Raw genomic sequence first — 12,567 nt, 5'->3', positions numbered from 1 at the left:
TTGATCCCTCCCTCCCTTCCTTCCTCCCTCCTTCCCTTCCTCAATCCCTTCCTTCCTTCCTTCCTCTCTCTCTCGCTCCCTCCCTCACTCCCTCCATCCTCCCTCCCTCCCTCCGACCCTCCGTCCCTCCATTCCTCCCTTCCTTTTTTGTTGTTGTTTTGAGACAGAGTCTCCCTGTAGCCCCCAGCTGGCCTGGAACTTACTATGTAGACCAGGCTGGACTCGATCTCATAATGATCCATCTGCCTCTGCCTCCTCAGTGCTTGGATTAAAGGCATATGTCATCATGCCTGGCTTTTTCTTTTTTTAATTAAAAAAGAAATTAATGTGTATGAAGGTTTTGCCTTCATGTATCTAAGTGCACATGTGAGTGTAATGCCCAAGGAGGCCTGAAGAGGGCATCAGATCCACCTGAAACTGGAGTTACCGACAGTTGTTACTGCCATGTGGGTGCTGGGAACAGAACCCCCATCCTCTGCAAGAGCAGCTCTTAGCTGCGGAGCCATCTTTCCAGCCCCAGAAGGACTTTTCTAATGGGAGTCTTGGTGCATAGTGAATGCCCCATGATTGGAGGAGTTTAAGAGTGATTTACATTGTCCTTCAGGACAAATTTGTTTATGGGTTTTATGTTCTGGGAAAAAATTTGAAAACCCTCCCTTAGCCCAGAGATTCTATAATTCCAAGAAATTAGAAAAGTTAAATTTGCAGACAAGTCGGTATTTAGACATTTAAGATGCTTCTTTGTATTAATTTCTTCTTGAGGAAGATGCAGCACACATGTAAACACACACACACGAATATTTACATGAAAACAGATAACGTGAAGTTTGTATGTAATAAGATGCCCAACACACACTTGTAACAATGTATCAAATAATTTCTAAAAGTGTTAGAAGTCTAAAGTTTGCAGATGTTAAAAGAAAGGAGGAAACAGGTTTCTCTTGAGTCCTGTGTCTATTGTGGAACTTTCAGTCACCTTGATGTTATTTTTCCATATGGAAAATATTGCCCTCTTCAGTTAATTTGTTTATTAATGAGATTTATCTATTAAATATAGATTTATCTATTAAATATAGATAAGACTCTCTTCCTTTAGGAAATCAAATCCCCAGGATTCCGAGGGCCATTGGTAGGTTTCTGGAGGCTCATTTACTGGTGATGGGTGCTGGTCATGGTAGGGGTAGGAAGGTGGAGGAAGTTGGGGGGGATCATGGTCAATACCCCAATGTCAGTACAGAGGATGAATGGGGAGGGGGAACTTCAGAGAGGGTCATGGGAGGGGCTGATGCCAGCACACAGGCCAGGAGGAAGTAAGGCTAAGTAATAAGATAAATAATACTGGTAGAGACTCATACCTCACTGTGATGTTTTGGGTAGAAGAGCTGGAGTGAGAGGCTAGGGAGAGGGGGATGTGACAGCTGGCCATTACTGCTCTTTTTTCCCCCCGAGTAACAGACTGTCTTAGATCCATCCTCTACCCACCCCTGCCCCAGGAAATGCCTAAAATGGTTTCAGCTAGCCAGTCAGATCCACTGGTATGCTGTCAGGAAGCATCTTGTGCCATCTCTCCATCCTATAGAGAATGTTTCATTGGTGAGAGTTTCACTCAGTCTCAAGCGAATTGTGGAGATCTGCACATTCTGGGATGCTCCACCCCAAAGTTCCCAGCTGTTGGTTCCCAGCCCCTTAGGCTGATTCTTCAGAGACTCAAGTCCCTGGATATCTATTACTTCCTTTACTGGAGAAGTGGGTTTTGGGTTGCTTTGTTTTGTTTTATTTTATTACTCCTGACTATGGTGGCTTAGACCATCCTTAGAGAATTGTTCCCCCCCACACATGAGAGAGAGAGAGAGAGAGAGAGAGAGAGAGAGAGAGAGCGAGAGCTCAATAAACACATTGACCCCCTAATAGGAAGAAATCTCACACATGAGAGAGAGAGAGAGAGAGAGAGAGAGAGAGAGAGAGAGAGAGCTCAATAAACACATTGACCCCCTAATAGGATCTAATCTGGAGCTTAGCAATTACCAGCACCCCAAGCATGCACATCTAAGCTTCTATATTGTTCCTCCACAGTCCTTCTCAAAGTCTCCCTGGAATTAGTTATCCATCAGCAAAGGAAAATGTCACACAGGGTCCTCACTCACTTCTCACTGGTCAGAGCATCCTATAAGTGTTAGGCTACCTGAACAAATGCCTAGAGTCAAGGCAAAGCAGTTTCAGGACCCAGTTTCTTTTGATTGTTTTGAGTATAGGTTTTGAACGAGAGTAGAAGAATCAGGCAAGAAGCCAGGAAAGATTTAAGAGGGTGGAGACAACTAGAGAGAGAAAGCAAGAACCCCACTTCCAGAAACTGTAGTACATTTTCCACTAGGGAAGAACTTAGTACAAATTCAGAATGGCCATGGAAGTGCTACGAGATGGCTGCCAGCACGTGGCTGAGCAACGAAGGAAGCAAAGAATGAGCCAGGGTCAGAAACCAAAGAAGGCATATGGAGAGGCAGCTGCCTGCCAGTTAGGGCAGAAAGAAAGCTACATGTGGTGGCTCAGCACTTGGAAGGCCGAGGCAGGAGAATTCCTATGAGTTGGAGGTCAGTTCAGGCTACACAGTGAGTTCTAGTCCTAACTAGGCTACAGAGTGAGGCCCGATCTCAGAAACAAAACAAACAAAATAAGAGAAAACAAGAGCAGAGCAGACACCCCCCACCCCCAACCAGAAAAGGGGTAACAGAACTGCATGTTCTGCCTCGGTTTCCCCAGTCCCTGACCACACCTGAGCATGGCACACTGTGTGGCTGAGACTTCTGCGCTTCACTGGTGGATGTAGAGATGTAGATGTGTGTTCTTGGAATTCACATAGAAGCCAGCGGACTTCCTACCTTTTGAAACATTACTCATTGACCAGCTCTGATGCCCCTGGCTGGGAGGTATAAATACCACAAATCACATTCTTATGGGAGACCCCAACAACCAACAGCACACTTTGGGACTGTCCATGCAACAAGTGCTCTGTGGGAAAGAAGTTACATGATGAATGAAACAATACTGTATCCTCTGGTTTTCCATAAAGTCCTCCTGGGCTGAGGGGTTAGGGGTTGGGTTTTTAATAAAGGCTGGGTAGCTCCAGGTAACCCAACAAAGAAATATAAAATAATGGTGCATTCTGTTTCCAAATGCATTGGAAAGAAGGCTGTTAAAAATAATGGAAGCACCCCTCTAAGCTGGAAATGAATGATACTGATAAAACTTGACAAATTTGGGACAGTGAAAAGATGAAGTTAGTTGTATTATGCAATTGTCCCAGCTCAATAGCCTCCGTGGTGGCTGGACACGGCAGTCAGGACAGGAGCAGGGACAACTATGTGCTTCATTACTCCCTTCCATGGGGAACAGACACAGCACAACCCCCAAAATCTGATGAAAGTGTCGCTTCTCAGTTTAACTTCTTCGCCTGCTCACTCATCCTGCAGAAGGTAGGGAACAAGGACCAGGTGGGCCTGTGCTGAGGTCAGAAGTGAGAGCCAGTGGTCAGAAGTGTGCATGCTCTGGGGTTGCAGTGGGGCGGGGGCTTTCACCCGGATGGAGACCGTGAGCAGGAATGAAGTGAATTGGGCTTCACTGGCAGGGTCCCAGAGCAGCCAAGGAGACAGAAAGTCTCTTGAATTCCACTCTCCTGCCAGGGAAGGAACTCACAATTCTTTCTGCAGCTCATTTAAAGTGGCCTCACTTGGTGGATTATATTCCATTCTTGGCCCCCTCAACCACTTCTTACTATGAGAAGGAGGATATTTGTAACTTAGAAGCGAAAGGAACGAGAGTGATCTAAAGGAGCCAAGGAGGGTTGAGCGTTGAAGTACCTATCAACCACTTCTTACTATGAGAAGGAGGATATTTGTAACTTAGAAGCGAAAGAACGAGAGTGATCTAAAGGAGCCAAGGAGGGTTGAGCGTTGAAGTACCTGTTGTGTAATACTTGCAATTTCCTGATGTTAGCCTGTCCCTTTCCCTAGGAGAGGCAAGGTCAGGATGGAGGGAGGTGTGGCTATTGGAGTGTTAGGAAAATGAGCTAAGAAGACCCACTTTTTCTGGTCACCCCTGAAGGTGTGTTTCCAGTAGTCTCCCCACTCAAGGGGCAAGGACTAGACAAAAATGGCAGCTTCTGAGGATCAAATGACTTTATACACACTGACTCATGAACTAGCTTGCAAACACCTTATTCTTTGCACTTGACATGGGGCAGCCTGGCGATTAAGAAACTGGGTTGGGTTGGCAACAGCAACTCGGCTTCATAGAAGAATAAGGGTAGTAATAATGGTCACAGTCACTGTAATCCTATCACTGTTCCTGCAGTGTGCCAGACACCATTCGAGGTGTTTTACTTATATAATCTAGTTGAATCCTCACACTTCCTTGCACAGCTAGCATCGGTAACCTCTATTTCATCGTCTCAGGCAGAGATCAAAGCACTTGGAATAAGTCTAACTCAACCTCTAATTCAAAAACCCCTTTTCACCATGCATGAAAGGCAGGCAGGAAGTTGTGGAGGTGTTCAAGAGCTGAAGAGGAACAGTGAGCTTGAATGTGGTAAGAGATGATGAGCAGGCATGATCACTCCAATCCCTCTACCGAGGCAGCAGGGAAAACTTTTACAATTTTGTCATTCACAGTTAGATTGGATACATTCTCTGCCCCACCTCCACACCCCTCAAAAGAGATGGAAGGAAGTAGCCAGCAGGAAAGAGGTTTTGGAGAGTAGAAACTGGTGTCTGTAAAGAGCTAGGTACCTAGGTGTGCTAGATTTTGAGTGCCTAATGAGAAAGCACAAGAGATAAAAGACACCTAAAGTATTGGAATAATGATAGTATCCGTGCTCTAATAAATACCTGGTGAGGTTTTAAGCGCAGTCAAAGCACCAATTAAACCAGGTGGAGAAGCATGCAATTGCAGGATGCAGGCAGCTGTATCCTGGTAGGTGGGAGCATCCATACACACTCCCTGCCTAGAGGGTGAACAACCTCCAATCCTTTCTTTTGAGGAACCTCTGAGCCTGCTGTGCATCTTAACTGTCATGGGCATGACATAAAGATTATGCGACTCCCATAAATCAGAACAATCTCCTCTGAGTGCATCTTTCTCATTTCCTTTGTTTCTAGTTTTTATGATCGATGGACTCTCGTCTGCTGAAACTATGATTGAGATCTTTTGTTTATCCATGCACATCATTAATCTATATTAGTTGCCAGTCTTTCTACATGTGATTTATGCATCTGTTTGTCTTCTGGGTTGCATCCTGAAGGACTGAAGTTTCATAAACATCCCTTATGAGTTAAAGGCACATCTGGTGTTATCTGAAGCCTTTATGCTTCGAAGCCCCAGAGCTGCCATGTTGAGCTGTAGGAAATCTGACATTGCTCCAGACCGCAGCGACATCTCCACCAAGAGGTGGGCAGGCCCAAAGGCTCAGGTGTCACAAATATTAGCCTGAAATGCTAAATTAGTAGGCTATCAAAATATTAACACTGTAATTAGGTTGTCACAATATTGAATCCCAAAGAGCGCTATAATAATAGAAGTTGTATCTCTCCCGTGCTGCACCTCACTCCATCTATGGCCATTGAGTAGTCGCTGCTTGTTCTACAGAATACACCACTTCTATTCAAATTGCTGGCTGAGCATTTTGCTTGGACCACGGACACTTTCCTACTGCAAGCTGGAATTAATATGCTGATAATGTTGCAGAGTTCTAGAAATGACAAAGACCTTTTCAACAATCAAAGCTCTACTTTTGTCCTCTAAAGCATAAAGAAAATATTATAAAACATAATACTAAATTTAAAAAATATACTGGAGAAATGAATCTATAAACCCCTGAGGGGGGAAAAAAACCACAATTATATCTCTAGACATAGTTGGTTAGGCATTTAGCATATCTAGGAGCTAAGGTGACAAGGTATTTTTAGGAATTTGTGATGAAGTTGTGATTTTAAAAAAATTATGACACTTCTTCATTTTAGCATAGACCCTCAAAGTGAGATGGTTGAATTTGTCTTTATCGATCTGACAGTAACCTTCCTGTCCCTTTTGTTTCCTCTTTCCAGAACGTTCTACTCACAAATCACCAGAAACCCAAGATGTTGGTGTTACTTGCTGGTATCTTTGTGGTCCACATCGCCACTGCTATTATGCTGTTTGTTTCCACCATTTCCAATGTGAGTCATGTCCTATTTATTCATTCATCGAGGGATCTTTTAAAGATTCACATAAAATATCACAAAAGGGGTTTAAGTCATTAGTGCAGAGAACTTCTAGCTTATTTGTGGGGGAAAAATTAAACACACACTCTTACATTGAACAACAAAATGACCAAGGGATAAAAGCAAGTGTCTAGATCTTGGTGGGTATATTGGGATACAGGAAGATACAAGGGGCCTTCTTCAGTTTCTACAAGGACCTTCCTCACAGCAGAGGTGGAAAGTGAGGTGCACTTGGAAGATGGGTAGGAAGATGGGATCTTTTTAGAGAAAGAAGGGAAGTGGAAGAAAACCAGGGTACATGCTGGAGAGGAGAACTGGCAAGGTGCCCATGTGTGATGGGCATGCTCAAGATTGAAGGGGGGATAAGAGATCTTCCCTCCTGCAGAGAACCTTGATCAGAGGAGCTGATGGAAATGAGAGCAGACTCTTGCTTTGGTTGTCCGATTGACCAATTCAAGTTTTGAGCACAGAGCTGCAAATCAAAGTGGAATTTTGCAGGATGGTGCCAGGTTAACAAAGCAACATAACACTAGCCCAGGGAGCCAGCCAATCTCTCTGAGCCTGGGGCTACTCTGACCCCTAGTGGTCTTTTTTAACACCCAATTTGCTTGTTTAACATCCTTGTCTCGGACAAAAGGATACAGCTTCTTGGAGTTAAAAGCTAAGCCTGCCCATCATTAGGAGCCAGAGGATGGCTCCAGAACTGGTTCCAGCTCCTGCTGTGGTTAAAGGGTGAATAAGTTTTAAAATCCAGATAGGATAGCTTTGCAAACTTCAGGGGGTGTGAGTACAAGCCAGGCTAATCGAAGCATTATGAGATAAGACACGACCTCTGCCCATCCCGCCTCCTCCAGATCCATAATAGAGTCATCCTGTCTGTTGACTCCTGTGCCTCTTAGGATCACACATCTGATAAACTTCAAAGTGTATTAGGGATGCCCACATGCTTCATACCATGCGATACGAGGCAGCTGAGAGGGCAGGTGATCATATACCTCTGTGCCTCTTTCAGCATGTGCATGATTTATGCATGGGTAGACAGCACTCTACATTCATTTTTTATTCCAGAAAGGGGATTCTCTTTCTTGGGCCAGGCTGAAAGGGATGCTGGCACCATGGTGAACCTGGGGTTATACATTTTGGTCACTCTTGTGTTTTTGGCTGCCCCTGCATTGAAGTCCTTGCTGCACAGTTTTAATATGGGATCACTTTGTGTGTTGTCCATGCAGACAGCCCAAGGCTGGCCCTTCTGTATAGATGAAAGCAGTATTCAGACCTCCAGATTCATTATTATTTCCCCGGCAGCCCTCCCATTTCTGGGTTGTCTACAGCTGGGTATTTTCCCTTATTTTTCTTTTTTTAAAGAAAAGATTTGTTTTTATCTTAAAAATTATGTGTATATGGAGCTGAAGAGATGGTTCAGAAGTTAAGAGCACTGGCTGCTATTGCAGAGGATCCAGGTTTGGTTCCTAGAACCTACAAGGCAGCTAACAACCCTCCATAATGTCAGTTCCAGGGGATCTGATGCCTCTTTTGACCTCTGTTGACATTGAACACACATGGTACACTTAACATACATGCAGACAAAACATACATATAAAGTAATTTTTTTTTGAGAGAGTCTTCCTATAGCCCCAGCCAACTGGCCTGGATCTCGCTATGTAGACTGGGCTGGCCTCAATCTCACAGAGAACCTGTCTCTGTCTCCTGAGTACTGGGATTAAAGGTATGTGCCACCATGTCCTGCAAAAAGTTAAAAAGAAAAAAAAAACCTGTGCGTCTGTGTATGAGTATGACATGTATATGCAGGTACTTGAAGAGGCCCGAAGAGGGTATTGGAGCCCCTGGAGCTGGAGTAACAGGTGGTTGTGGGCCTCCTAATGTTGGTCCTCTGCTGAACCATCTCTCCAGTCCTTCTTTTGTTTTGTTTTTTTGTTTGTTTTTTGTATTTTGAGATAGGGTCTCATGTAGCTCAGGCTGGCTTTGAACTTACTATGTAGCTAACTGGCTGTGAACTCCTGACCTCTCTACATCCATTTCTCGGGTGCTGTAATTACAATATGTGCCACCACCCCTGATTTAACATTTTTCTCCCAGTTAGTTAGGTACTTAAATGAAGTAGTCTATTAGAGTGTTTGAATTGTATGTACTTAAAACCAATTTCCTCATCCAGAGATTTTGTTCCTTTGAACTTTAGAATTTTAAATCACTATAGTAAATTATTTCCATTAAAAAAATCTCAAACCATCAGGAATGAATTCCAAAAAGGGAAAGTGAATTTTTTTTTTCTTGGCTACAAGTCTCTCCTGGAGCCTTTCTGATCTTGGATCTAATTTCCATGAAAAGAGACAGGGGGCTTAGTGGTACTCACAGCTGCATGGGGTGTCTTGGTTAAGATTTGGTCCTGGGGCTGGAGAGATGGCTCAGTGGTTAAGAGCACTGGCTGCTCTTGCAGAGGACCCAGGTTTAGTTCCCAGCACCCACATGATGGGTAACAACTGTCTGTAACTCCAGTTCCGTGGAGTCCGAGGCCCTCTTCTGGCCTCCATGGGCATTGTACAACACAGGTACACCAATATACATGCAAGCAATACACTCATACACATAAAATTATAATAATAAATAAAATATTTAAAAAAGATTTGGTCCTGGCACACTGATCTGTTGTTTTCTTTTTAAAGTGGAAGAGCAGTTCTTAATCATCTTTGTTTCCTTCTGGTTTTAGGTCTGGGTGGTTTCAAATACTATAGAGTCATCTGTGGGTCTTTGGAAAAACTGTACGAACGGTAACTGTGAAAGCTCCCTGTCATATGGCAATGAAGGTATGCATGCAGATACCAATCCCTTCCCGACAGTGTGGTCAGGGAGTCTCAGGTCATCTAATGCCCTTGCTCTCTACCCTACTACCCTTTGTCCACAGATGCCCTCAAGGCAGTGCAGGCCTTCATGATCCTTTCCATCATCTTCTCCGTCATCTCCCTCGTGGTCTTCATATTCCAGCTCTTTACCATGGAGAAGGGAAACCGATTCTTCCTCTCAGGGGCCACCATGCTGGTGTGCTGTGAGTATCTCAGGGCAGAGTCTGGTTTATGGGGGACAAGCATCTTTTTCTTTGTATGTTGCTGAGGGGTTGAACCCAGAGCCTTGGGCAAGCTAAACAAATGCTCTACCCTTAAGCTAGATCCTCAGCTCTGCATGTGAAGCTTTTATGGGGACCTACTGCAATGCTGCAGCCATCTCCTCAGATTTACACATGGCTTCATGAAACTGCCTTGTGTCAGTCTCCTCTGGTTATCTGTACCCTTATTGACAACCGGGTTTAGCTGCTTAGATTAAGACCCCTCGTTTGTTTTATTATTTTTTAAAAAAAATCAGTGCTTCTAGCACCTACTGAGTGACTGGACACCATCACTAGCACCTCTATGCTAGAAGAAGGCAAGAGGGTGGGAGTCCTTGGAAGGATGCCACCACTGCCATGATGCAATGCTCCATCTTCTCCTATTCTTCCCAGAAACTCCCAATTTGGTGAATTGCCCTGCTGGTCCCCTGATATCTACTTAGATGTACAGGGGTATAGGAAAGGCAGGTAGCAAACTTAATGCTCTGTGTTTTACTTCCCCCTTGCCTACAAATCAGTGTAGATGTGACACCTAGATACCTCTAATTCACCAACACACTCATTAAACTTGAATCTGGGCAAACAAACAGAACTGCCTTTTATGGACAATCAGACTTCATTTTCTCATTGCCACGAGGGAAATCAGATCTTAAAAAAAATGATGAAACCTTTCTCTCATATTAATGTTAACACAGTGATGCCAACCATGGCCATGTCTTTGTCCCCTGCAGGGCTGTGCATTCTGGTTGGAGTGTCCATCTACACTCATCACTACGCCAACAGTGACAGGAACTTTGCCCCTAGCACTCACCATGGCTATTGCTTCATCCTGACCTGGATCTGCTTCTGCTTCAGCTTCATCATTGGTGTTCTTTATATGGTTCTGAGGAAGAAATAAGGGTGTACAAATGTATGGGGATGGAGGGAGCGGGGAGGGAAGGAGAGAGCAGCTTAATCTGGGAGGGAAATGGAAGTCATTGGGTAGGAAAAAACCAAGAGAAGGGAGGGGGAGGGGGAGGGGAAGGAAGAGTGGGGAAAGCTCAAACCCAAACCACTCTGGGGCGGTGTGTGTGTATTCTCTATTGCCAAGTGCCTGCCCTTTGGAGAGAGGTTGTTGCTACTATGCTGATGCTTCCTTGAGGTGGCCAGAGAGCCCCCTGCTAGCCACCAGATACACCCTCCATCTGCCCTCAGTTGTACACATGGTTTGAGTCCCCATCGATTGCCATACCGCTGACTCCACTCCTGGGTCACACATTGAGGTCTTGTTGACCTATGTCATTAAGTTCCAGTAGCGGTACAAGTCCTGTCAAGAGCAGATACAGTCTCCGTGCTGAGCGTGCTAAGCCTGGAAGCTGGTCTGTCCTTATAACCTGAAGCAAAGCATCACATTCAGATCCCAAGTGACTGTAGGAGGGCTTTGGCCAGGGAGCCATTGCCCCTATTTGGTGGAATTTTTGGCAAAAGGGCAGGAAGAGAGAGGGTTTATAAGACCAAGTTGGTGGAATTAGCTAAACCAAGAAACAGAGGACCTGGGGGATAGGCAGAGCCTCCATCACACTTCACAAAGCTGTCCCTCAGAGGGGCCTCTAGACTCTTGCTCAAAGCCAAGGCAGCTCTTCTCTTCTGGAGTTTCTCTAGAGCCACTAGTGCACCCCACAAACTGTAAGGTCAAAGGGCTAGTGCTGTGGTAGGGTTAAGTTTTTTAGGATTTCCCTCAATGCACACAATGTATCTTGTAGGTATAACAGGAGAGAGATGCATGTGGCTCCTTGCAATATTATCCCGTTACTCTTTCTCTAAAATTATGAACTTTTGAGGAAGTTCTGTTTAATGATCCACACTGGGGTCATTGTAACTTTCACACTGGCCCCAGTGGTCCCCCTCAGTGGCCTTGCTCACATTGCTTTTCAAATGAGGCGTGGCAATTCTCGATGCCAATTAAATCACACAGAAACAAACCTAAACCAAAGAACAAGTCCTTGGGGGGGGTGCTTTCTAGTTTTAAAGAATTAGACATACCATTTTTCAGTTACAATAAGAATAGAGTATCTGCTCCCAGGAAAAAAAATTTTTTTAAATCCCATGAGATGAATAAAGTACAGGTGATGGGCAGATATTTTCTTTTTTATTTTTTAAAGCAGCAGAAACTCTTGGGGTATATCCAGTCAACTAGTAGCTGAGCTGTCAGGGGCCACAGGAGTATTTCTATAGAGGACTTAGAAGTAGTGTGTTTATTCCTGGTTCAGCAGGCAGAGCTCTGCCTAGAGCAGCTATTTTAAAGCCATCTCAGATTCTGCCTGAAGGGTTTTCTTTTTGGAAATCATTTCCTTTATTGCCCTTAGAAGATCTACCCTGGGAAGAGTCTGATGAATCTTGCCTACTTCCTTCCTTTAGGGTTCTCTTTATCCATTTCTTATATACCTTTCTTTTTTTGGGGGGGGTTGTTATGCCATAATTACTGGTATTTATGTAAAGGGACTATTACTGAGTATATTTCTCTATGTTTATTCTGTTAAAGGGAATGCTAAAGGCAGGTTACTAAATTAAGTGGACTGAGGATAGAAAGATTGTGAGGCAATGAACTTTTAAATTATGATTTGATCATCCCATGATTGGTCAAGGCTGTCTAATGTGCAGAAGGGTATCTATTAGATATTAGCTATAGCCAAAAAGTCTCATTTTGTTAAAAAGTTGAATTGTAACTGGAGTGAGCCGTGCATTCCCTTGCCTTTTACTTTTTTTCTGTGACATTTACATCTTATGTAATTTGCATTGCATTGGTGGATTTTCCTAGTACTGTATTTGGCTTCTTCGTTAATAGATTATTTCATATACTATAATTGTAAATATTTTGATACAAATGTTTATAACTCTAGGGATATAAAAACAAATTCTGATTCCATTCACTGTGTGACTGTTTTCTTTTTTGAAGAATGTGAAAAAATGGATAATAGTGTCATTTATTCCTCATTAAGTTACCTATCAGTTTGAGTTGGAGAACTTGACATTTATTTGAAACATTCAGCTACTTTCTGGGAATACCTTAAGGATTTCTCTAATAACTCTTTCAGGCAACTGAATATTATTGAATATAGTTTTGTCTTGCTTTAATTAAACCTCTTAGGCAAAAATGAAATTTCATGTAAATAGATCAGAGAGATTATTATCACCTTAAATCAGAATGACTTGTGACAT

The 12,567-nt window shown here is 43.6% G+C and overlaps 1 protein-coding gene across 1 annotated transcript in view; it reads left to right on the top strand.

Moving 5' to 3' along the window:
- Window positions 1-12,274, top strand: part of Emp1 (epithelial membrane protein 1) — a 21,811-nt gene extending 9,537 nt beyond the window's left edge. The window contains exons 2-5 of the mRNA XM_008837421.3: window positions 6,096-6,206; window positions 8,977-9,073; window positions 9,172-9,312; window positions 10,101-12,274. Of these exons, the coding sequence (XP_008835643.1) occupies window positions 6,129-6,206; window positions 8,977-9,073; window positions 9,172-9,312; window positions 10,101-10,267 (483 nt within the window). The 5' untranslated portion in view covers window positions 6,096-6,128 and the 3' untranslated portion in view covers window positions 10,268-12,274. The remainder of the gene's footprint in view (window positions 1-6,095; window positions 6,207-8,976; window positions 9,074-9,171; window positions 9,313-10,100) is intronic.
- Window positions 12,275-12,567: the final 293 nt, after the last annotated feature.

This window comes from Nannospalax galili, unplaced genomic scaffold (genome assembly GCF_000622305.1).
Source record: "Nannospalax galili isolate Female #2095 unplaced genomic scaffold, S.galili_v1.0 scaffold210, whole genome shotgun sequence".
NCBI classification, from domain to species: Eukaryota; Metazoa; Chordata; class Mammalia; order Rodentia; family Spalacidae; genus Nannospalax; species Nannospalax galili.
The sequence above is the reverse complement of the archived record's forward strand: the minus strand, read 5'-3'. Positions and strand labels throughout refer to the sequence as shown.